This window comes from Prionailurus viverrinus, chromosome B2 (genome assembly GCF_022837055.1).
Source record: "Prionailurus viverrinus isolate Anna chromosome B2, UM_Priviv_1.0, whole genome shotgun sequence".
Lineage (NCBI taxonomy): Eukaryota > Metazoa > Chordata > Mammalia > Carnivora > Felidae > Prionailurus > Prionailurus viverrinus.
The window spans coordinates 10735515-10761106 of NC_062565.1; the positions used below are offsets into that span (position 1 = coordinate 10735515).

General features: G+C 43.8%; 1 protein-coding gene across 2 annotated transcripts in view; it reads right to left on the minus strand.

Annotated features, from left to right (window-relative positions):
• RNF144B (ring finger protein 144B) overlaps positions 1 to 25592 on the minus strand; it is a 103152-nt gene that overhangs the window by 35474 nt on the left and 42086 nt on the right. For both annotated transcript variants that reach the window (XM_047859060.1, XM_047859059.1), the window contains exon 3: positions 6652 to 6756. In XM_047859060.1, coding sequence (XP_047715016.1) covers positions 6652 to 6756 — 105 coding nt within the window. The remainder of the gene's footprint in view (positions 1 to 6651; positions 6757 to 25592) is intronic.

Below are 25592 nucleotides of genomic sequence, written 5' to 3' on the forward strand. Positions count from 1 at the left end.
CCACATTCAAGCCGTAGAAACAAACATTCCTAAGTATCTTCTCAACCACCAACAGGACGATTGCCTCAGATCAACTACTAAAAAATTCTTATCTTGATTTAAAGTGATTTTTTTTTTTGCTATTTCTCCTTTGAAATTTATATTAATCTGCCTGTTCAAGAAAAAAAAACTTCTCTCTCCTCCTATGAAAAACCACTTTTTCTCATCCTCATCATTCTAGAAATTCTTTCCAAAAAGAAAGAAAATTTAATTCAAAGATAAAATAAGTTCAGTTTCATTTTAACAGAACAAAAGCAGTAACATCAGAACAATAAGAACAAAAGCTACTAATTGCCCATAATCTCTATCTTTTTTTTCTGGTAAAAATTAACCTGAGAGGATTCAGGTCCTACTTTGCTGAAAGTCTTCACTTTTCCATTCCACTCCAACTGTAGCCGAGCATAACCAGGGCTCTCAGGATATACATACACGTCAGGGGGGTGCTAGAAATGTCACACATGAAGGTTAACTGGATAGACCTAACATTCGCAACTGAGAAGAAATTAAAGGTGAGGCACCCCCTCTTTTACTATATTAACTATGATTATAATATTTGAGCAGACATCACCACCTACACCGACATTAGCCCTACAAAAACCAAAGAAGAAAAAGGGGGGCAGAGAGTGGAGCCTGTTTGCCAGAGAAACATTTATGCCGAAAGCGGTGTATTCCCATAATACTGACAATTGTTCAATATCTTGCAAATAAAATACTATGTATGATTAAAATACATATTGTCTTTTAGTCAGGAAAATGAAATGGTTCCAACATCGAAGCTAGGGGTGGGCTTCATGTAAGTACCTCTCATCAAGGTCTAGAAAGCCAGGAGAGAAGAGAAAAAGAAAAAAGAAAAGCCTAGTCTTTACTTGGGTTTGGCCTTTCAAATCATATTTCTGCTACAGTTGCTTTAAAAAAATCAAAGAGACCCAACAAAGAATACAAGGGACCAGTATATTTGAAGATGGAATTGACCACGAGGAGATCATTATAGCATGTCAAGGCCTTGGCAATTTTTGAGGGGCTATGACTTGCAAAAATACTGGCCAAAAAAAAAAAAACAGTCCCAGTTTTATGGATAAGTGCCTTATCACACTTACACAAAAATTACCAATGTTTCTTATCTTGACCCAGAAAATAAGAACCGCACTTTCTACCCAAAAAGGAAAAATGGCACATCCATCGAGTGTACTAACCAAGCTCACATCTCCTTCCCTACTTACAAGATATGGAACCTGCTGGAAAAAACAAGAGGGTATAACTGTCTGAGAAACCAGAAGGCAGGGCCCTCTGGGGACGTGGAAAAGATGGTGGAAGCTAGAACTCCAGGGCCAGAATTATCCTCACAATTCCCTCAAGAGGGCTGCCTTTGCTACTCTTTATTCACCTGTCCACAGAGGCTTCCGTGCACCTCCCCACACCGTCCCCTGCCTCTCTCCCCTGCCTGCTCTGTGGGTAAAAGGGATACGCCCATGAGCACATCCACATGGCACATTCAACCCGTTGCTGCTGCTTCTTCTTATAGCCGCCTTTAAAGGAAAAGCTCAGAATCAGAAACGTTATTCTCCATTTATAATTGGTTTTTAATTTTTTTTAATGTTTATTTTTGAGAAAGAGAGAGAGTACAAGTCGGGAAGGGGCAGAGAGAGAGAGAGAGAGAGAAAGGGAGGGAGGGAGACAGAGAATCCTAAGCAGGCTCCACCCTGTCAGCACAGAGCCCGATGTGGGGCTCGAACCCACAAACCACGAGATCACGACCTGCGCGGAAATCAGATGCTCAACCGACTAAGCCACCCAGGCACCCCCATTTATACGCAGTTTTAAAGCAAAGCCTTAAATACATTCCGAAATAAAATTCAACTGGGAATCTCAAGAATATCTATTAACGCCGGCATAGCAGATTTCTTTATCTGTCGCCACCCCAAGTTTCGACTCTTCTCGGGCTAACATGCATCGCAGCCAAAGGTTATGGCAGACACACTTTGGTCCCTTCCCATGCAGATCTTTCAACCGCAGCAACAGGGCTCTGGCTGCCTGCCTGGGCGTCCTCCTCCTCCCTCTCTGCCCCACCTCACACTGATGATACGAAGGAAGAGTGTGAGAAGAGATGGCAAGTGGGGGCTGTGTTGACGGGGACTTTGTGGGGAACACACGGATCGCTCTAATTCCAGCAACCTTTACCGAAACCACCCCAATAAACGTGCAACAGGAGTAAAAACCGTATTTATTTGGCAAACGTAGCTTCAAATTCCTTAGCACGCCACTGCCCCCCGTTCCTCTCTCCTGGTCCTCCACGGTGCCCCACCCTAAAGCCCCTCCTGTAGAAATTCTGCAGCCCCCATTCTTGGTGCATCCTTGCTCTGGTGCACGTGGGGGCTCTAGCAGCCAAATGCAGGCGGGTCATTTCAATGCCCCAGGAGCTAGGGGGAGGGCTGGTTGTTGAGAAGCTGTTCTCGGCCCTCCACTGCCAGCTGGCAGAGAGAGGAAGCTCCATCACTCAGGCCATGTAATGGTAGGTATGTGCTCACCACTCCAAGTTTACAGGCCCCAGACACACGGCTCGGGCTCCCCTAGCAAGTGGCGGGTGCTATTTCCCTTCCACTGTGAGGGAAGGGCTCCATTAGTCATCGCTGTTAGAGCAGGGCTACTAACTCCCAAGGGAGGACCTGCCTGAAGTAGAGCTATGAGCAAACAATCTGCGCCCCATCTCTCGTAAGTCCATGTTGGGCACGATTCCTGGGTCAAGTACGTGAGGAGAGTCCTGCCACGGCCGGCAGTACCTGATGGTGCAAGGAAGGCCAAGTTTTACTCTTCCGGGGCCCCCAGCGGGGTGACCTGTAGCCACCGCCTCCCACCAACTCGCGTGACGTGCAAGAAAAGATGCCTTTTCTGTTTCCTCCATAAGCCAAGGGTACTTGGATGGGGCATTAAGTGTCTTGCTAATGAAGCTACTCCTGATAAACAAAAGTGCAGGGGCAGAGCCACAGCTGAGCTCATAGGAAGCGGTAGGAAGGCAGGCAGGACCCACAGCGAACAGGAGGCGGACGCCAGGAGCACAGGCAACCATGTGAGTGAGATCTACACTGGAAAGCATTTGGAGAAAAGAGCCTAAATTGCTGGCGTCCCCTGAAGGTAAAGAAATGTTACGCTACCATGCATCTTAGAAGACAATGGATGATGAAGAACCACGCACATGGAAACATAAACAGCAGCAGCACCAAGGGAACTCGAGTCTTAACTATCATTATTTTTAACATGCAAAGTATGTCTCCGCATTACCTGTATGATTAAACATTTTTTTAAAGGCAGAGTAAGTAGTTATAGAGACAGAATCCAGTCAAGCAATGAGTTGGGTGACGCCATTGTGATATACTTGATCATATCTGGATTAAGAGCTATCTATTATAATAATAACTATGTAAGAGAAAGCTTGATGTAAATGAAGCCAGAAAGGAAGATGGTCCAGCCCAAGTTCACGTGTATGTGGTATCTGCTTTGAAAGGAGTGGTCCCAGGGATGCCTGGGTGGCTCAGTGGGTTAAACATCCAGCTCTCAATTTCGGATCAGGTCATGATCCCAGAGTTGAGATGGAGTCCCACGTTGGGCTCTGCATCGGGCATGGAGCCTGCTTAAGATTCTCTCTCTCCCTCTCTCTCTCTCTCTCTCTGTCTCTCTGTCTCTCTCCTGCTCACACTCTCCAAATTAATCAATGAATTAAAAATTAATTTTTAAAAACAAGTGGCCCCATATAAACTGATAAAGCTACCAAATATCTCTAACATAATACCCTATTCATGTCTCAATTCAAAATGAGAGACTGTCACTACTACCCTCACAATATTTTACTCTGCGGGAAAACACAAGTGGCCAGTTGGTTAGGAACTTTGATTACTACACATCCGTGCCCATCTTTAGTCAGGCTCTTCAGCAAGTGGGTACAGAAACGGTCCTTTAATGCCTTGGGTGCCTTCTTGCTCACCTAATGGGAAACAGACTTTAAGGAATTGAAGAAATAACCATAGTTTTTAGTTTGGAGGATGTTTTTGTTCTGTTTTTTGTCAAATAGCCTTTGGTAATTTCTAAGAGACACTATGGGTTTGTTTGGTTTCCGTACAGCCTAAAAGTTAAAACCGTTTTGAGAGTCAAACTGGGTACACAGAGTACCAGGGAAGTGTGAATGAGGATGTACAACAGGAAAAGGGTAAGAAATAAGACAGGGGTGAGAACTGCAGGGGAGTGTGAAAAGAAAATTCTATACTAAGAAAATCAGAAAAGTCGAACTCTGTTCTAGAGAACGGCAAGACAAACCACGGACCATCTTCACTCACTCACCTAAACACATGGGCTCTAACATTTGATAACCCAAGTATCCGTGGCTAGTGGTTACCATCCATTTAAAAGTCTAGAACCCGCCATGCCACCGAACTTTCCACAATGGTGGAGATGCTGTATTCTGTGGTGTCTAATTGGGCCACCATGAGCCACGTGTGGTTACTACTGAGCACCTGAAACATGACTAGTGCAACCAAAGGAATGAATTTTTAATTTTATTTAATTTTAATTAATCTTAATGTAAGCAGCCACATGGAGCTAGCAGCTACTGGATTGGAGAGCTCAAGGTCCAGAACACAGGAATGTGGCTCATTTCAAATGCCTTTGAAACTTCATCAAACTATTCATTTCACTTATTTTTAATAGACTTTGCATACATAAATTAACTAGGATTTCCTACGAGACACAGCTCTTGCTGCCTGCTTCATGTCAGGCATTTGACTTACTAGAACTATCTTACTTGTCACCAGGTTAATTGCCACTCTGCTAGATCAGAAGCTTCAGGAGGGCAACGCTGGGCTGGCCTTACTCGCGTCTCTATCCTGACCTGACACAGGTCACTGCATGCTTAGGAAACACTGCTCACTGATGAGAGTATCAGAGAAGCAAATCAAAGAGGAAGCATCTTTTCTAGAAGGACTGTGCATAGAACGATGCTCCTGAACCCCCAAGGCTTATTTTAAAACCCATTTCCAAGTTGTACAAATCAATAGTATCCTTGGTAGCTAACTCAATCTTTCTCCACTTTAATTTCCTTCCACCCTTTCCTCAAACAAAAGTAACCAAGATTTCTCACCTCAGGATTATGTATTCAATATTACTTTTTTATCAAAAAATTCAATTATTTCATGGTTTTCCTAAAATGAATCACTTCTAAACCATTATGTATTCTTTTCATTTTTCCCTAAAAACCATGTCAAGCTTACTTGCACCACGTCAGTGATAGTGTATAAGCCGAACATGGGAGACCCAGATGCAGAATGGTTACAAAGGGTCTATTAACATCTTTTGGACTGTTTAGCTTACAGATCAAAGGATATATATGTAAAAGAATATGTATTTGTAAACAAAACATATCCACACACGCATACATATCCACACATATATATGTATATATTTCTACATACACATATACATACCACTGAGTCTCCAAGTCCTTTATCATATCATCTACCTACCTCATTCCACTTTTTTTTTTCAATGTTTATTTATTTTTGAGAGACAGGGAGAGACAGAGCACAGAGACAAAGCATGGGAGGGGCAGAGAGAGTCACACACACAGAATCCGAAGCAGGCTCCAGGCTCTGAGCTGTCAGCACAGAGCCCAACGTGGGGCTTGAACCTATGAACCATGAGATCATGACCTGAGCCAAAGTTGGATGCTTAACCGACTGAGCCACCCAGGCGTCCCTACCTCATTCCACTCTTAAAGCCAAATAGTTATGGTGGCCAGAAAGAACTGGATTAGAATTCTAGCTCTTCTACTTTTTAGATACGCACTCTTGGGAAAATTACTTAAACCCTCTGGGCTCCCATTTCCTAAGTTTGGTGAAGGGATTGGATGGTATACCAGCTACGAATGATTCCAGAAGAGCACCTGATGCACAGCAGGCATACTGTATTTGCCGAACGAATAACTGATTTCCTCTGTTTCTTGGGCCCTCTTTCCCAGGCTTACAAACTTCCCCAAAACGGGCAAGAGCTGGTTATCCTCTGATTTAAAGTGAGCAGGACTTGAAGATTAAAAGCAGATTCAAGGGCAAGCTAATGATCAGGGATTGAAGAAACGAAGCAAAGAGACAGATCACAGTCTTAAGAAAATGGGGGAAGAACTCACTCAAAAAAGACATTTCTGATGCCCGACAAAGATCAAACGAAACTCCTGTGGAAATCATCCGACTCACTCTACCTTTGTAGGATGGCACTATTTCTAATGTCTATAACTGGTTGAAATCTGTCATCTGTTTATCTTTAAAGTGTTAAAGATTACAAGACTCCTCGTTACTCAGCCTCCGTACCACACATTTGGTAAATGTGGTTTCTAGCACCTTCGCCCATTCTAGAGCTTCTCCAACACTCAGACGGCATTTATAAACAGATCTGAGATACAGCTTTAACACCTTATATGAAGGATCCATAGGTATGCAGAAATCAAGTACTCCTTTAAAAAGTTAGCCTCTGTATTTTGTGTCTAGACTCCCTGGTGGGGAAGTACATCAAGAGTCAAGATCCTACGGAATAATGTCAACAGGAAAGGGGGAAGGTCACGGCACTCATCCATACCTCTGCTTCCTGCAGGATCCCGCGGCCGAGGCACACCGTGTCGGGGCAAGAGATGGGAGACCCGCATCCCTCTCGGATTGCCAGCTGCAGGTACTGCTTCAAGCACTAGAAGTTAAGAAGAAAAAAAGACAATTACCCATCGCATTACAGTAGCACCAAGGTTATGTAACTGCTGCTGCCTCTTCTTCCTTCCTTGGCAGTCCTGGGGCTCTTGGACTCAGGGAACATCAGTTATCCCAAGTGTGAACAGTAAGAGCCATCACTTTGGAAAGAAGGCAAGACAGGCGATTAATTATGTATGACCTCAATATCGAGTTTATTCAAGGCCACAAGTCAAACTCCTGTACGCTCACACATTTTATCCCCCACAGGTTTGGCAAAGAAGAACCACTCTTTTGCACTAATGGCAAATGCCTTATTTTTACTTTTTCTTTTTTTTAACTTCTATGACTTCCTAATTCCGTTCTTACCTAGTAGTCCTTTGCCCCAAAGTAGAACCCTGTGACTCTCATGCAGAGAGAGCCAGACAGAATCAAAATACAGCTGATCCTTGAACAACACAGGTTTGAACTGCATGGGCCCACTGATATGTAGGGTTTTTTTAAATAAATACAGTATAGTACAGCAAATGTATTTTCTCTTATGATTTTCTTAATATTTTCTGTAGCCTACTTTATTGCAAGAATACAGTATATAATACATATACAAAACGTGCTAATCAACTGTTTACAGGAAGGCTTCTAGTCAACAGTAGGCAAGTTTTGGGGGAGTCAAAAGTTATATGTAGATCTTCAACTTCATGGGAGGGGTGTCAGGGCCCCTAACCCTTGTGTGGTTCAAGGGTCAATTGTAAGATTAAGGCACTGACTTATGTAGGAACACTCATAATAGTAAATACACCTGGGAAATATAATGTCAAAGACAATTTGGGAGAATGAGACATTCCCAAAACTATGGGCTTTGGTGGATGCTTTGGTGAGGAGGTTTGAGTAGAACCTGGGGAAAGAAGAAATTGGATTGAAAAAAGAAACCCAGAAAGAAGAGGGATAATACCAAGAACAAACTTAGTCTTCTCACTGCCTATTGTACCTGGATCGTGGGTAGTGGATGAAGACGGGGTCAGACTGAGAAGGCAGGAGAGGGGCTGGCAGCATTAAGGGAAAACTCCAACTCCCCCCTTCTCCCTCCCAACCCAGCCCAACACACCCACAGGAGATTGAGGGCCACCGTTCCAGAAGACGGAACTCAGGAAATCCAGAAGTTGACTCCTCAATTTCTACTAATTTGCTCATAATTGGTGAGCTCTGTGTGCATGACAAAAGGTCAAGCACACATGCTGGAGGACAACACCGAAAAAATACATAAGCTAGTCGATGAATTAATGATTCTTATAAAGTGGTGATCATTTAAAACTGAGTTCAGATTTTTCAAATTTATACACTTATGTATCAACCTGCCTCATTACAAATATTGCTATTGTACCAACCTTTTATTAAAGCTTAACTACTAGGGCACCTGGGTGGCTCAGTCTTCTAGGCATCCGACTCTTGATTTCAGCTCAGGTCATGATCTCAGGGTTCGTGAGTTCGAGCCCCATGTTGGGCTCCGTGCTGACAGTGTGAAGCCTGCTTGGGATTCTCTCTCTCCACGCACCGCCCCAGGGCCTCTGTCTTCCCTTCCCCCACTCACAGACACACTCTCTCTCTCAAAATAAGTAAACATTAAAAAAAAAAAGCTTAATAGGGGCACCTAGGTAGCTCAGTCAGTTAAGCATCTGATTTTGGCTCAGGTCATGATCTCGTGGTTCATGAGTTCAAGCCCCGCATTGGGCTCTGTGCTGACAGCTCAGAGCCTGGAGCCTGCTTCAGATTCTGTGTCTCCCTCTCTCTCTGCCCCTCCCCTACTCGTGCTCTGTCTCTCTCAAAAATAAACATTAAAAAAAAAACAAAGTAAAAAAAATTTTAAAAGCTTAATATTAAATAAATTCTATGGTCAGAATACTGATGCTGTAATACTGAACCCATTCTGAACCCAATTATAAATGATCACCACTTTATAAACTATACTAAATTCATACAATGGAATACTGAGGAATCATGAAAAATGTTTTCAAATGGTGTTTAAAGACATGGGGAGATGCTCAGTATGAATTGGAAAAGAAAAGATGATTTGGTATGAACTGGAGAATAAAGACATCTGGGAACAGGGGTCCTTCTAAGGAGTTCCTCCGGCAGTGGACTGCATATAGGTACTGTATTTTAGCTCTTACTTTCTTGTTGGAGACAACGGTGAACGATCATTTGCTCTAGGAGTTACTGTGCTAAAATGGTCTCTTGTAACAAAAAGAAGGGGAAACACAGGAGAGCCAGAGCAAGGAAATGCGGGGAAGAATTTCAGTGCAAGGCCAAACTCGAGAGGAGCAGCAAAGCTGGCTCACAGAAAGGAGGGCCACCCCAAGGGACGAGTGAATCAACGACACGAAGGCCTGTCCACCGGCTCTGCTCCTAAGGACCTCTCTGCCATCCCTGTGCCACACAGACTCCAGTGTGACCACCTTGATACCCACAGCTGCCCCTTGACATTTGAGCAGAGAGACTCTGAAAATGTACGGTCTCTAGGCTCAGGGGGGAGGTATCTGAGAAAACAGAGTGAACTGTGCCATGAACGCCTATCAGAATATCTGGGCCCTAGCCATGGTTCCACTCCATCAGGTGACAAGAGGAAAGTTACTTAAACTGCTCCCCAGACTCGCTTCTCTTAATTGAAAAAACAAGCAACAACAATACCTGTTATGGTTACCTTACAGGGCTTAAAACCCTCGTACACACAAACACAAACCTGGAATACTGTATACGGGAACCCTTTGAAAATTCTTAAATTGCAGGGTATTTGGTTTTATTTCTACCTCCACATGATCTTAGACTTTCTAGCGGAAGCTTTCTGGGGAAATGTTAATCCTTTGACCTTCTGACATTACCCTTTCTCCACTCCCTTCAGAAAACCAGTTAAGTCACTGTGGTACAGAAGCTCCATAAACAGAACAGCTATTTGTAACAGAACATCATATATACCTCTATTCAAGCCTCTGCTCAGAACTATTTGCATCCAGGGGCACCCGGGTGGCTCAGTTGGTTAAGCGTCCGACCTTAGCTCAGGTCATGATCTCCCAGTTCGTGGGCTCGAGCCCTGTTTTGGGCTCTGTGCTGACAGCTCAGAGCCTGGAGCCTGCTTCGGATTTTGTATCCCCCCTCTCTCTGCCCCTCCTCCATTCATGCTCTTTCTCAAAACTAAACATTAAAAAAAATTACAAAAGAACTATTTGCATCTACTGAAAAAGCTTAGAGTTAAATACAAACTATAGACTATGTGAGCCTGTACAGGCAAAAAAAAAAAAAAAAAATCATTGCAATGTATATTGCAAACTTGTAAAATTGAACTATAAGCTTTCCCAAGAGTTTACAACAGATTTTTTTTTTAATTTTTTTAAGTTTATTTATTTTGAGAGAGAGCAAGTGAGCAGGGGCGGGGCAGAGAGAGGGAGGGAGAGAATCCCGAGCAGGCTCCCCACTGTCAGCACACAGTCTAATGCGGGGCTTGAACCCACGAACTGTGAGAACATGACCTGAGACAAGATCAAGAGTCAGATGCTTAACTGAGGCACCCAGGCGCCCCTGCAACAGATATTCTATTTGTTAACGTCATGTTCTTAGGTATAGCAACCATGTAAACCCAGTGGCTTCTCAAGCTGCCATCAAGGACTCTCGTGGCCACGACGTTACGTGAACCATGATTTTAGGAGAGAAGTTACAGCTGTATACACTGACTATAGGGTATAATATGTATGTATATACCCTACACGCCCTTTTTTTTTTTTTAATTCTGAGAAACACTGGTCTGAGACGGAGGTAAGTACCATAAGCTGCCAAGTGTTGCGATGACAGAACCTGACTCCCCATCACTGTGAGGCTGCATTTCTAGTCAAAGGCAAAGAGGGACAAGACCCGGTGGTTGTTTCTTATTGAATTTTCAAGTGCCTTCAGTTCGTTAGATGTCTTTCGTTACCTTTCACTAAAAATTGAACCTCAAACCCTCCCTCTCTTCCTCAAGAGCTCTGGCTGAAGCATCTCGACTGTAAATGAAGGCAGAAGAAAGAGAAAAAAGAAAACTACCACCATGGAGTCACATTAAAAAACAAAAACGACATTTCTAGGCAGACAGCCCCTCCTCCGCTATCCTGCCTGCCGCTCCCTCACGGTGTATTCTACAAACGTCTATCTCCTAGTCCCGCCTCAGGTGAATTCTTTCACCACCTGCGACTCGGGCCTCCATCGGATGGTCACCCCACATCTGGGGGTCCTCCCGGGGAACCTCTGCCAGGACGGGGTCAGGGCTCGCCCCCGGTTCTGGGGACTTTCTCTGGTGGCCGGACTGTAGCACTCCTTGCAGAACTGACCACCTCCCGCCACGGTTACTCCTGGGTGAGGATCTGAAGCCCCAGGGGGAACCACCCTGATGCCCAGGCCCAAAAGGGTGAGGGTTTGGTCCTCTTGCCCTTCAGAGGGATCCTTCCCTCCCTCTCCTTTCTCTCTCTGCAGCCCTTCCTAGGCCTCCCCCTAGTCCTCCTCAGACAACTGAAGGTCTCTGGCCAGGGCAGCTCCCTGGTGTGGCCTGAAGGTCTGAGAGCAAACAGGTCAGCCTGTCCCCGCCTGTGAGGGTCAAAGACCCCTTTTCTCCCTCTACCCCCACCCGCAAGGGCTCCATTCCCAGCTGGCAAGAGCAGCTCAGCCAGGGCGAATCCACACACGCTGTGGTCTCATGGCTGACTCGGGCCCCCAAGGTTCCCTTTACCCCCCACGGATCTGGCCACCATCTTGATCTACGGGCAAGATCATCCCTACACGTCTGAGTGAATCCCACAGTTCCACAGACAAGTGAAGATTCACCAAAGATACCAGCCCACACCATGAGGGTCCCCTCCCGCTGTATCCCACGGACCCAGGCACCACAAAGTTTCACCTAGCTCGCCTATCAGCACATTAATCTAATACCTACCATGCTCTGGTCTCTAACTGCACAGAACCCTTGGTGGACGGACACATTTAGGGAGGGATAGTGTGTACATCCCCGCCCCCTTCCCGAATGAAGCAGCTAGTGAAGAGGAGACCTCCACCCAAATGCCAAAGATCTGTCATTGTCCATCTGTCTGGGGGGAACGCGGAGACTGCCTTAGGCAACAGGCTTGAGCAATGGAAACCTGGGTAAGAGAAAAGTGCCCACGGTGACCACTGAGCTGAACGCAAACAGGCTCCTTAAGTGAGCCCCTCAAAACAGCCAGAGGCCCTAGCTGACCAATGGGCTACTTGCAACCGGGTACTGGTACCAAAAAAGGAAAATTCCAGATGTTCCCATACCCCCCACCTCTCCCCTTAAGCACAGCCCCCACCACCTCTGCCTCCTGGAGACCATCTCTCCTTGCTGTCCTGCCCACTGCTCCTTTGCAGTGTATGCAATCAACTCTCATTTACTTTTTTTTAATTACATTCCATTAAGTAATAACATTAAACAGATGCCTAAATATGCAATATTCCTAACAGCTAATAAATTCTAAGGGAAATGTTTTAAACAGTACTTTTTGAAAATATGGATGACCCAAAAAAGGAAACGGTTTTTTCTTTGAAATAGTCGACATTCCACTTAATGTGGTAGAACACAGAAACGTTCTCAGGCCCTGAAGCGTCATGTGTAATAATAAGGATTGTTCTCTCCCCCAAATCCTGTCCTTGCCCTGCATTCTCTCGCTCTGTGAATGGCACGTGATTCCACCCAGCCGCACCCCAGCAACGTACGGATCCTCTATGGCACCTCTTTCTCTCACCCCCGCATCCACTAAATGCCTAGGAGATGTCCTCATCAGGCTGTCTAACCACGCCCTCACAGCTACCAGAGCTTCTGAATCCCCCTTCCCCACCTGACCTGCTGCCCCACATCCCCCCGGTCTTCCCCATCTCAGTAAATGGAACCAAGTACCCAGTTACTCAGCCAGAACAAAAACGAAGACGTCCCGGATTCCTCTCTTTCTCAAATGCTACAACCAAAACGTGTCCTACACCTAAACATCTCTCACCACTCCAAGGCACAGTCACCCCTTTCCAAGACCTCTGCGATAGCTTTCCTGCTGGCCTCTGCTCCACACAGAAGCCAAGGTGCTCTTTCTATGCCTTTCTAAAATATAAATCATGTTTTATTCTCCTGCCCCAAACCCTCCAATGAGTGTGCATCTCATGTAGACGGCCTCTCCAACTCCTTACCACGATTCACAAGGTCCTACCTGTTCTAACTCCCAGCTACTGCTCTGAGCTCATTTCTATCACATTCCTTTACTCTGGGAATAGGAATCTGCTCACTACATGTCCCACCTGCTCTTGATGTCTTCTCCCTGGGATGCCCTTCCCCCCAGACAGCTCGGTCTCACGTCCTTCAGGACTCTGCTCAGTGGTGCCTCCTCAGATAGGCCTCACTGGCTAAAAAGGCCCACCTTTCCTTCCCATCAGGCCTTCTCAACCTGCTTGATTTTTCTTCACAGCACTTAATATTACTTGTGTATCATCTTGTTGGCTCCCTAGAAATTCAGCTCCAAGTACAGGGACACTGTCTTATTCTCTGATGGATCCAAAAAGAAAACACACGTAGAAGGTACTTACAGAGCACATGATTGCATGACTTAACACACTGCAAAGTCCTACCCATCCCTCTTCTGAAGTACTGATTAGGACTGTTCAAATCTCTCAAGCTCTTCTGCCCCGCCCCTAGGCCACTTTCCATTACCCCTTACCTGGGCTTCGGCCTTAGTTCGTCTATTAGTTTTCACGTATCTGTTTTTGCCTCTCGTTAATTCTCCACACTGACGTCAAAAGGAACTTTTATAAAATCTAAATCTGAGGGGTGCTCTGGTGGCTCAGTCGGTTAAGCGTCCGACTCTTAATTTCGGCTCAGGTCACGATCTCACAGTTCATGAGATCGAGTCCCAAGTCGGGGCTCCACTTGGTGTGGAGCCTGCTTCAGATTCTCTCTCTCAAAATAAACAAACTTAAGAAAATCTAAATCTGATCCGTTCTGTCACCCGTTTAAAACCTTCCAAGACTGAAGACACTCTTTATGTCTCCTTTGTAGCACTCATTATGATTAGGACTTAAAAATTAGGTGTATATAATTATGTACCTACGAAAATCTCACTCTCTCCACTCAGAATTGACAGTTCACTTTGTCAACATTACAAGAAATTTCAACCTTTACATTTCTTTGATGAAAACCTTGTCTCTAGAATGATCCGGTTACCATTCACAAATAATTAGGGCAGGAGGATTTTAACACAGGCTAGTCAGATAGGGCAGTAGTTTCTTAGCAGAGGGCAGAGTTTTGAAAGGATAGAAGACAGGTATGTTTCAATAGATAAGAAACACTGGAAACTAGTGGACACTGATGGGAAGGGCTGCTGTGATATTGTGATTTATAATAAGAAACACAAATACATCCTTCCCATTTCCAGCACAGAGCTGCTAAAACCCTTGGAATCTCCAGAGTAGCAAGAGAGATAAAGGTGTCTTTTTGTTAATGAGGTGACTCTGGGATGCCCCTGAGTCACCTGCGGGCTGGTTGCTAATGGCACCAACCCCATGAGTAGAGGGCCAGAGCTTTTAGTCCTACCCATCGAGCTCCAGGAAGGGGAGAGAGATTGGAGGTTACATCATTGGCCACTGGTGATTGATTGATTCAATCAGTCACACCTATGTAATGAAGCCTCCATGAAAACCCAAAAGGCTGGTTTCAGAGAGCTTACTGGTTGGTGAACACACAGAGATTTGGTAAGAGTGATGCACTTCGGGGGCCATGGAAGCTTCATGCTCTTCCCCCACACCTTGCCCTGTGCGTGTCTTCCTTCTGGGTGTCCCTGAGTTCTGCCTTTTATCATAAGCCAGTAATCTAGTAAGTAAAATGCTTCTCCGAGTTCCTCTGGCAAATCCACTGAAGCCAAGGAGGTCGTCATGGGAACCTCTGATTCATGTCCAATCAAAAGTGCAGTTAACAACCAGGGCTTGTGACTGGCACCCAAAGTCGGGAGACTTCTTTGATCCAGACTTGTTTGGATAAATGTCTATTCAGATCCTTTGCCCTTTTTTAATTGGGTGATTTGAGTTTTTATTATTGAGCTATAAGAATTCTTTGTATACTCTGCAGGTGTCCCGTATCAGATATGGTTTGCAAATATTTTCTCCCAAGTTGTGGCTTATCTTTCTATGTTCTTGAGGATGTCCATCATAAAGGTTTTTAACTTTGATGAAGTCCAATTTTTTTTCTTTTGTTCATATCTATCTGAGTTAATGTTTGTCCAAGGTGTGAAGAAACAGTCCAACTTGATTCTTTCGCCAATGGACATCCAGTTATCCCAGCACCATTTATTGAAAAACTATTCTTTCCTGCTTTGAATTGCCTTGGCACCTTCGATGGAAATCAATTGACAATGAACATGAAAAGTTATTTCTGGAACTGTCAATTCTATTCCATGGATCGACCTGTCTATCCTTAAGGCAGTGTTACATAGTTGTGATTATCATAGTGCTACAGTTAAGTGTGACATCTGGGAAGAAGGTTCCTCCAACTTTATTCTTTTACAAGATTGTTTTGGCTATTCTAGGACTCTTAATTTCCCATGTGAAATTTAGGATAAGCTTACCAGTTTCCACAAAGAAGATCTTTGGGATTTTGATAGGAATCCTACCTGCAGATCCATTCTGCTGCCATTTTAACAATACAGGCATACCTCACGTATTGTGCTTCACAAATATTACATTTTTTACAAACTGAAGGCTCATGGCAACCCTGTACCGAGCAAGCCAATCAGTGCCATTTTTCCAACACCATTTGCCCACCTGATGTCTCTGTGTCACATTTGGGTAATTCTTGCCCTATTTCAAACCTTGTCATTAGTATTATATTTGTTATGGGGATCTGTGATTGGTGATTATGACTTGCTGAAAGCTCAGAGGATGGTTAGCATTTTTTGCCATAAAGTATTTTTGTTGCTGTTGTTGCTGTTTTGCTTGTTTTGTTATGAGACAGAGAGAGTGTGTGAGTGCAAGCAGGGGAAAAGTGGAGGGAGGGAGGGGGGAGGGGAGAAGAGGGGTAGGGAGGGGAGGGGGAGAGAGAGAGGGAGACAGAGACAGAGAGAGACAGAGAGAATCTTAAGCAGGTTCCACACTTTCAGGGTGGAGCCCGACCACAGGGCTCAATCCCACGACCCTGGTATCATAACCTGAGCTGAAATCCAGAATCAGATGCTCCAGCAATAAAGTATTTTTAAATTAAGCAATGTGCATAGCTTTTTTTTTTTAGATACAATGCTACTATTCACTTAAAAGACTACAGTATAGTGTAAACATAACTTCTATACGCTCTGAGATGAAAGCATTTGTGAAATGAAAGAATTTGTTTGACTTGCTTTATTGCAATATTTGCTGTATTGTGGTGGTCTGGAACCAAATGTGCAATATCTCCCAAGTATGCCTGTATTAATAAGTCTCTTAATCATGAGTATTGAGTGTCTGTCTGTTTAGTCTTCTTGAATTTCTTTCAGTGATGTTTTGTAGTCTTCGGAGTATGAATTCTGTACTTCTTTTGTTAAATTTATTCCTAAGTATTTTATTCCTTTTGAACTTATTGCCAATAATTGTCTTAATGTGCCAATTCATTATCCTTTGCTAGTGTACAAAAAGACAACCAATTTTTGTGTACTGATCTTGCAGTCTTGCTAAACTGGCATCAGTGTTTTCAAACTCTCAGTGATTCCAATATGCAACCAAGTCTGAAAACCTCTAGTTCAATTCAATCCATGCTCTCAAGTCTAATCAAGGAAGATATGTCCATTATCACTGCCTTTAAGTTATTTTGTAATATTCAGAAATATGAGCTCCACAGGAAGGAAAGAATCCTTTTTTTTGCCTTCTTTTTTTAATTTTAATTTTATTTTATTTATTTTTTAAATATGAAATTTATGGTCAAATTGGTTTCCATACAACACCCAGTGCTCATCCCAACAGGTGCCCTCCTCAATACCCATCACCCACCGAAAGAATCCTTTCTAACCAACATGTCCATAGGGAATACCTGCATTCAGCTAGTTCCAGAAGAAACAGTAAAGGAAGCCTAAGAAGGAAGTCACATGTGCAAAAGTTAAAGCTCTAATTGAGATCCTTTTAATACTAAACTCAAAATAGTGCTGTTCCTGTTTTTGGAAAACGGTACTGAGATCCACCTTGTAAGTTTGAGAACAGTCATTCAATATGGGAGATTAAGTCTGGCCCCAGTAAAAAGTACCTCCAGTTCCCACCAAGCAAGAGTGATCAAACACTTCTATCTTTACATCAGGTGACCATGAAACACCTAAATTAAGAAACTCAGTGATGGAAACAGCCCTGAAGAGAAATGCACTGGAAATGCTGCAGACCGATCCAGGCTGCAACAATGAAGTGAATGCAATCTGCTAGACTGTAAGCACCTTTTGATCAGAGCAGGGAGCAGCCATTAGCGTCGTAAAGATCTGTTTTCAGCACAAGTAATCCAGTAACTCTCCAACTGACCTCTCAGAGGCTTTCCCTTCTCTCCGCCCAGGGTTACCTTTCTTAATGGAGGGAGCCCCAGTTTTCATACTAGTTCCAAAGAAATCCGTCTGTGCCAGGTGCTCTCACACCTTATACCCGTATACCCAGCAAAGCAACCAATGGCTCCAGGAGAAAGAAAACAAGAAGCCTGGCCAAGTTTACATCCTTCCATTTCCTCCAAAGAAACATTAGCCCTCAGTACTGCCAGCCCTCAGCTGGCCCCGAGGTCCCAGCCAACAGGCCTAAGACAGGCAGTGAGAATAAACACAGCCCGGATGAAACATCGGGAGATTCCACTGAACTCATTTATCGCTGTCTTCTTCCCCTCCTCCTGTGTACCTAAAGAGTCCCTACTTGAACTCTCAGGCAGCCTTTCTGACTCTCCCAGAACACACATAAGGCCTTTAGCAATACAGAAAGAAAGCCAACACCAAATTAATAAAGGGTCAAAAAAACCTTGAGCCATGATATAGGGCTATGCAACTTATCTGCATAAAATATTCAACCAATCCAAGTAAGCCTAGTAAAGAATGTGGTCCTCACATTTTACTACAGAATTAACAACGAGCATCCGTATCCATTTATCCATACGATGGGTGGGTGGATAGATGAAGGATAAAGCAAGTAGAGTAAAAATTTAATGTTAGAATCTAAGATATGGTGGGAATATGGATATTTATTGTTAAAATTCTGTACACCTTTGTTGTACGTTTGAAAAGTTCCATAACAAACTGTTGTATCAATTTTTTTTAAGTTTATTTATTCTTGAGAGAGAGAGGACAAAGGAGCAGACAGAGAGGGAGACAGAGAATCCCAAGCAGGTTCCCCAATGTCAGCACAGAGTCCAACAAGGGGCTCAATCTCATGAACTGTGAGATCGTGACCTTGCCAAAATCAGGAGTCGGACACTTAACCAACTGGGCCACCCAGACGCCCCTGTTGTACACATTTTTACGTTAAAAACAAAACAAATTACACCGTTCACCAAACTTTAATTTTGGTGAACATATTTTAATGTTCCTTAGAGTTAGAATCATCTGTGTTACAGTTTATATAAAACCCCAGTATCTGTATTACTATTTAAACCAGAGTTTGAATAAATTAGAATGAAATGCCATCTTAATTAAAATCAATGGCAGAAATATTATCTAAATTTTTGAAAGTTTTCAAAAATATTTACATTTGTATAAATGAGATAAGGAAGCTAACTCATTATGAGCTACATTTTTTTTCTACAGGGTATAACCTACAAAGCCAGCATGCAAAAGTGTTCACATCAATGACCAGAGGTTTGATAATAGTGATGCTTAGTTTTTTTAAGACGATATCGTTTCTCTGCATAGAGTACTAGTGAGAAACAATGTACTATCAGGTTAGAAGAGACATAAACCTTAAGCCAACTTCCTTGGCTACATTTACAAAAGACAATTTATTAGATTGAAGAAATGTGAACTCCAGGGGTGCCTGGGTAGCTCAGTCGGTTGAATGTACGACTCTTGATTTCAGCTCAGGTCATGATCCCAAGATTGTGGGATCAAGCCCCACATCAGGCTCCGTGCTGAGCATGGATCCTGAAGATATTCATTCTCATTCTCATTCTCTCTCTCTCCCCCCCTCCCCCCTGCCACCCTTCTCTAAAATAAACACAAAAAAAGGGAACTCTGAACAAGTAGAAAAGCTTGGATTAACGGTGACTAGGTTGAATATGAGCAATCTTGTAATATTCAAAATTAATTCAGATGATGTAATTCAACCACTGCATCACATAATCAGAATATCTTTCTACTTATAACTGAAGTGGTACCAGGTTGCAACCATTTCCCCATCTCATAATTTTCCCCAAGACTTTATTCTGCAAAAACATGACATTCCTGAAAAGCAAGTTTCTACAAATCTGGGGATTTTGTACGTGGTGCTTACTTTTCTTCATATTAATTGCCGTAATTGGAACCAGTCTTCCCTTTCTTTCACTTAGTAAATCCACAGGCTTGCACAGCCAAGACTGCCCTTGACTGTCTTGTTAAAAATCTAACCCAGTTACGATCCTTCAACAGCCACTTTCCAAATATCCTGAGTTAGCACCATATTCTAGCAAATTAGAAGATTAGGCAAACATCATAAGTCAAAGCCATATGACAAGTTGTTTCAGAAATGTGTCAGTGGTCACAAATGAGACAGAGAGAGCAAATGTATTTGAAAGTACATGATGGTGAGCAATTCATTTGTGCTTCACCATAAGAGAGCTCTGCACAGACCCCCAGGCCAGGGCATCAGAACCCCTAGAGGATGGACAGAAACACAGACCACTGGGCTCCACCCCCAGAGTTTCTGTTTTAGTAGGCTGAGGATGGGGGTCAGCTACAGAGAGAGAGAGAGACAGACAGACAGACAGACAGACACAGAATCCGAAGCAGGCTCCAGGCTCTGAGCTATCACCACAGAGCCTGATGCAGGACTCAAACTCAAGAACTGTGAGATCATGACCTGAGCCGAAGTCAGATGTTTAACTGACTGAGCCACCCAGGCACCCCAAGAATTTGCAATTCTAACAAGTTCACAGCTGCTGCTTTGAGGACTACCCTTTGGGAACCAATGACCTACGACTACAGAAATGAATCTGATGGGGATGACAGTATCTGTCAAGCTCCAGTGGTAGCTGTGATAGGTGTCTTAAAATTATCTCATTTACTCTTCACAGCAACTCTGGGACTAGAATTTCCCCATTCACACAAATGACTAGGAAATAGAGAGGGTTAGATTTATAGATTTTATTTTTTCTTCATTTTATTTATTTTAGAAAGAGTATGTGTAGTGAGCAGGGGAAAGGGGCAGAGAGTGAGAGAGAGGGGGAGAGAGAGAGAGAATCCCAAGCAGGCTCCACTGTCATTGAGGGGCCTGATGTAGGGCTCAATCCTGTGATGCTTAATGTGTAAATTGGAGAGTAAGAGTAAATGAGGGGGAAAAAAATACTCTCACACCTATTACATGGCAGGTACTTAAATGCCTTGTCTTTCCTCGATTTTTTTTAAATTAATGTTGATTTACTATTAATCAACTATTGAGATTGAGAGCCAGAGAGAGAGCATAAGCAGGGGAGGGACAGAGGGAGAGGGAGACACGGAATTAGAAGCAGGCTCCAGGCTCTGAGCTGTCAGCACAGAGCCCGACGCGGGGCTCAAGCCCACAGACCGTGAGATTGTGACCTGAGCTGAAGTCGGATGCTTAACCGACTAACCCACCCAAGTGCCCCTCCTTGATTTTTTTTTAATAGATGAATAAACCGAGGATCAAAGAGACTAAATAAAAACCCTACATTCCAGTGGCTAATAACTCACCAACACTTACCAAAAGAGTCAAACCAAAAGGATTGCCCTACTGGGGATGGGAAATGATTCAAAACCATTGAGGTTTTTGGCGAACACAGAGCCATTTATCTCCATGGAAATGAGGCACCGACTGGGCCTAGCCTGATTCCAAGAGGTGCCAGGCATATCTGAAAAACATCGCATAACCAATCCTTGTTGATACACTTAAATACCCAGAAAATGGAGGTTTAACGTTAACTAACTTTTCTAGTTAGCTTACAACCTCTTTGGGTTCAACTTGTCTAAGTTTTTATAAGTTCTTTTTTCCTACATGGCAACATCTTATCAGTGCAGGTAAACGCTTCTGTGGTATAATGCATCTCCCACCAACGTGAGGACCAACGTTATAAGCATAATGCTTTCTCCTTCATTCATGTCTCCGACATAGAACATACTCCTCTTGATAGGACCCATTTTTCTAACAATACTGTGAGTACCATGGTTTAAAATCAGCTGAAACTGTACTGGCACTGGACATACCGTGTATTTTTTAAAGATGGATTCACGAGATAGGATTCTTTTGCCACAATTTGCTTCCTCCTTAAAAGAGGAAGCCCTGATTCAACAGTGAGATGTGTTCTTTGCACGTCTCAGATTACAGAAGGTAAAAAATTTGAAAATACCCAGAGCATCAAAGAAGGGGGCTTTCCTACCCATCTGGTGGGGGCTGTTGACACAACAGTTTGGGAAGACAATGTGGCAATACATATTAGCTTAGAATACACATGCCTTTTTATTAGGTAATTCCACTCCTAGGAATTTTTCCTTAATAGGTACAGCTCGACATTTATACAAGTACAAACGTTTTTATTTATAACAGCAAACACTGGCCATTAGGAAGGGCCTCATTAAATAAATTTTGACACAGTCATCCCACAGGACACTATATAACACTTAAAAAAGAAGGTGGGCCTATATGTCATTACGTAGAAGCATGTCCACAATAGGGGGCGCCTGGGTGGCTCAGTGGGTTAAGCGTCCAACTCTTGATTTTGGATCAGGTCATGATCTCACGGACTGTGAGATCCAGCCCCGTGTGGGGCGCTGTGCTGACAGCATAGAGCCTGCTTGGGATTCTGTCCCCCTCTCTGTCCCTCCCCTGATTGCACACGTGCACTCTCTTAAAATAAACAAACTTAAAAATAAAAAAGAGAGAGAGGGTATGGAAAAATGGGGTGAGAAGGAAGAAAAACAGAAACTGAGGTTTCACCATATTTCTAGTTACATTCTCTACCCCATCAGCGTACAAGGGATTGGTCACCAAAACCTTTGCGTTTTAGTTGAAGTCAAAGTCTGGGACCAAAAGCCCTTCTGGATGGACAGAAGAGTAGTGAGAAATCAGCCATGTGCCCTCTCCTTCTGACTTGTCCCTTGGGGCCTTCATTTGCCTGTTGACTTCCTATTTCTACAAAGACATAAACAGAGGAACTAAAACCCTATACATCCCACCCTGAAATTACTGCAAACTTTGCAGAAGTCATCACATTAACCAGAGTAGCTCTCTGTTTCCGGCAAGGTCAATGTCCCTGCCCTGAGTACTTTAGGGACTTGGCAATCGGGTAAATGATTTGCTTGGGAGGGAGGGTTGAGTCGACTTCAAAATGTGAACGCACAAACCCCAAAATTTGTTACGCTAGTAAACAAGGGATTACTGTATATCTACTTCATGATCTTTAAACTAGGGATATTTTTTAATGACTGATTTGGGTCATCATTTTATGGATGAAATGCCTCGCGCTGAATGAGGTGGGTAAGGGGAACCTGGGTGGCTCAGTCGGTTGAGTGTCTGACTTCAGCTCAGGTCATGATCTCATGGCTCATGGGTTCGAGCCCCACATTGGGCTCTGTGCTAACAGCTCGGAGCCTGGAGCCTGCTTCAGATTCTGTGTCTTCCTCTCTCTCTTCCCCTCCCCCACTCATACTCTGTCTCTCTTCTCAAAAAATGAACATGAAAAAAAATTTTCTTTGAAAAGGTAAGGTGGGTGAGTGCATGCTACTTTACTATGACAACACTGATCATTGGTGATGCCTTTCTTCTTGGGCTTCTGTCCTCAGTGGACTTTGAATCTGGATGGAGGGATAAAATGGATCTCGGTCAGATGGCTGGAAAGTAAGGCAATGCAGAGATCTGTATGAAATCTATTCAATTCGATTTTAATACTGAATGCCCTCAGGAAAGAGATGCTTGTTTTACACTAGGGTAGCCAATGCCACCCGGGTAAGAACCATGTTTGAGTTTTTCACCAATAAATGCCCCCAATCTAGTATTCTCTTGTCATAATAAGTGTTTGTTGACTTGTAACTGCCCTGACCAGGCAACAAGACTGCATTAGGAATTAAAGGAAGAAGGGACGAAGATTCTGGAAAGAAAAGACATGAAGGTATGCAATACCTCATGTGAGAGGCACAGCAGAAGGTGGTCTGAATGGATGTTGTGCGACAGAACTTGTGACAGCCCCAAGGAAGATGATTCAAACAGGAGCACATGAAGGAATAACAGGAGTGGCATTTTGACAGCAACATTTTAAGAAATCTGACATTAGTATCCAAATGCATAGGAAGGAGAAACTGGCACACGAAAATAACTTTCATACTCCAGACCTCAAAACGGCAGTCTACCATAGTCAATGCAGCATGTGTGGATGAGGGGGGTGTTCTCTGAGCTCTCACCAGCCTTTTTCCTTCACCCTACCCGTTTGCTCCCTTTCAGACCATTATCCACTCTGTTCCAGAGCCACCTTCCCTACCCCACTCCCAGACAAAGCCTTTTGTGGCTCCATAATGCTCTGTAACAAGGTATACAAGACCCTCCCCATCCAGTCTCTGCTCGCCTCTCCAACCTCATGCCCAAGCACCCCATGCCTCCCACAGTACTTTCCAGGGCTTTCTGTCAGTTCAGTGCCTCAGTGTGCCCCACTTTCTTGGCTCTGTGCCTTCATACATGGCTGCGTCTCCTCCCTATGGTACTCTTCCTATCCCAGCCCCACCAATACTGCCATCAAGCAACCCCCTAGTCCTCTCTTGGTCTCAGCCATACAGGAAACCCTCCTCACCTCCCCAGGTCTAGTTTCAGTGGCTTCCCTGATGCTCCCATAGCACACCGTACTCCCCCATGCAAGCCAGACTAATCATGGGGGATGCACACGGCACCCATGTGTCTATGCCCATAGCACCGTGGCTGGTACGTGCCAGTGTCAAATGGAAGAACAGCATCAGATCAAGATGGGAACAGACTTGGGGGAAATTGGAATAAAGGTGTAACAACAAAAGAACAAACAGACTTGGGTGACTCAGTGGATGTAAGGGTAACTTCTCTCATTGTGCTCCCACTTTGCCTGCTCTCTCTGGTGGTGATTTGCATGTTTGGCCAGCCTATTGCATTCCAATATGTGGTTTGAAAAATTAAACTTTGGCAAGGTATGCTTTGGGGAAAAAAAAGAGAGAGAGAGAGAGTCTCCATAACATACCAACACAGACTGCCAACATACCATCTTTTTATAACCTTCTTTGTGAAAAAGAAATCAAATCTTGTTCCAGATTCTAGTACCGCCCCCCTATCCTGATACCATATGCTTTCCTAAGAGAATATAGAAGAGCCTGAAGTACTTGTTCAACCTATGATCAAAGGCAAGAATGTTGTGCAAATGAATCTTGTTCCAAAGCCTGTGTCAACAAAAAGGGGTGGAGGGAGGGGAATGAAGTACTATTTATTAATATTCCCACAACGGATAGAGCACTGTGGGACTTTTTAATGAGTAATCTTATCCTAAACAGTAAGATAAGCCTCATTCGAACATTACAGAGCTGGTGAGTAGAATGCAAATTAGATTTCAACAGAACCAGCACTAATAGGTAGAATTTATATAGAAATAGGCTTCGGGGCGCCAGGGTGGCTCAGTCAGTTAAGCGTCCGACTTCAGCTCAGGCCATGATCTCACGGTTCATGGGTTCGAGCCCCATGTCGGGCTCTGTGCCGGCAGCTTGGAGCCTGGAGCCTACATTGGATTCTGTGTCTCCCTCTCTCTCTGTCCCACCCAGCTCACACTCTGTCTCTGTCTCTCTCAGGAATGAATAAACATTAAAAAAAATTTTTTTTAAAGAAATAGGCTTCAAATGGATGTAGAAGAAAAAACAGCTTAGGGTTTAAAATTCCATAATTGAATAGTCAGTGTTATCCTGGAGGTTTTCAAGCAAAATCTTGATGATCAGACTAAAATTTTGATAATCAGACTATGTAGAGAGCTACATACACACTAGCTACATTATGGGCACTGGTCTAAATGCTTTACCCAGATTATCTACTGCAATCTCCTCTATAACTTTAGGTGATTTATTATTATCCCTATGTTATATAAAAGAAAATGGACCCAAAGACATGAGTGGCTACCACCTGCTGGTCCAAGGCCCTATGACCTCTGGTCTGGATTATTATATTTGTCTTGTAATTAGTTTCTCTGCTTTCATCCTTGCTCCTGTAGTTAATTCTCTATGCAGTAGCCAGGGTGACTGTGATGGTTAATCTTATGTGTCAACTTGACCAGGCCAAGGGGTGCCCAAATATTTGGGCAACATTACTTCTAGGTGCATCTATCAGGGTGTTTCCAGATGAGATTGGTTTTTGAATCGGTAGACCGAGGAAAGCAGAGTGCCTCCTGATGTGAGTGGGTCTCGTCCAATAAGCTGAGGGCCTGAACAGAACCACAAGGCAGAGGAAGGGAGAATTCATTCTCTCTGCCTGACCACATGAGCTAAGACACTGATCTTCTGCCCTCAGGAAGGAACTTACACCAGGGGTTCTCCTCATTCTCACGCCTTCAGACTCAGACTTGAACTATACCATCAGGTCTCCTGCAGCTAGTCTCCAGCTTGTAAGCAGCAAATCATGAGACTTCACCTCCATAATTGCACAAGCAAATTTCTT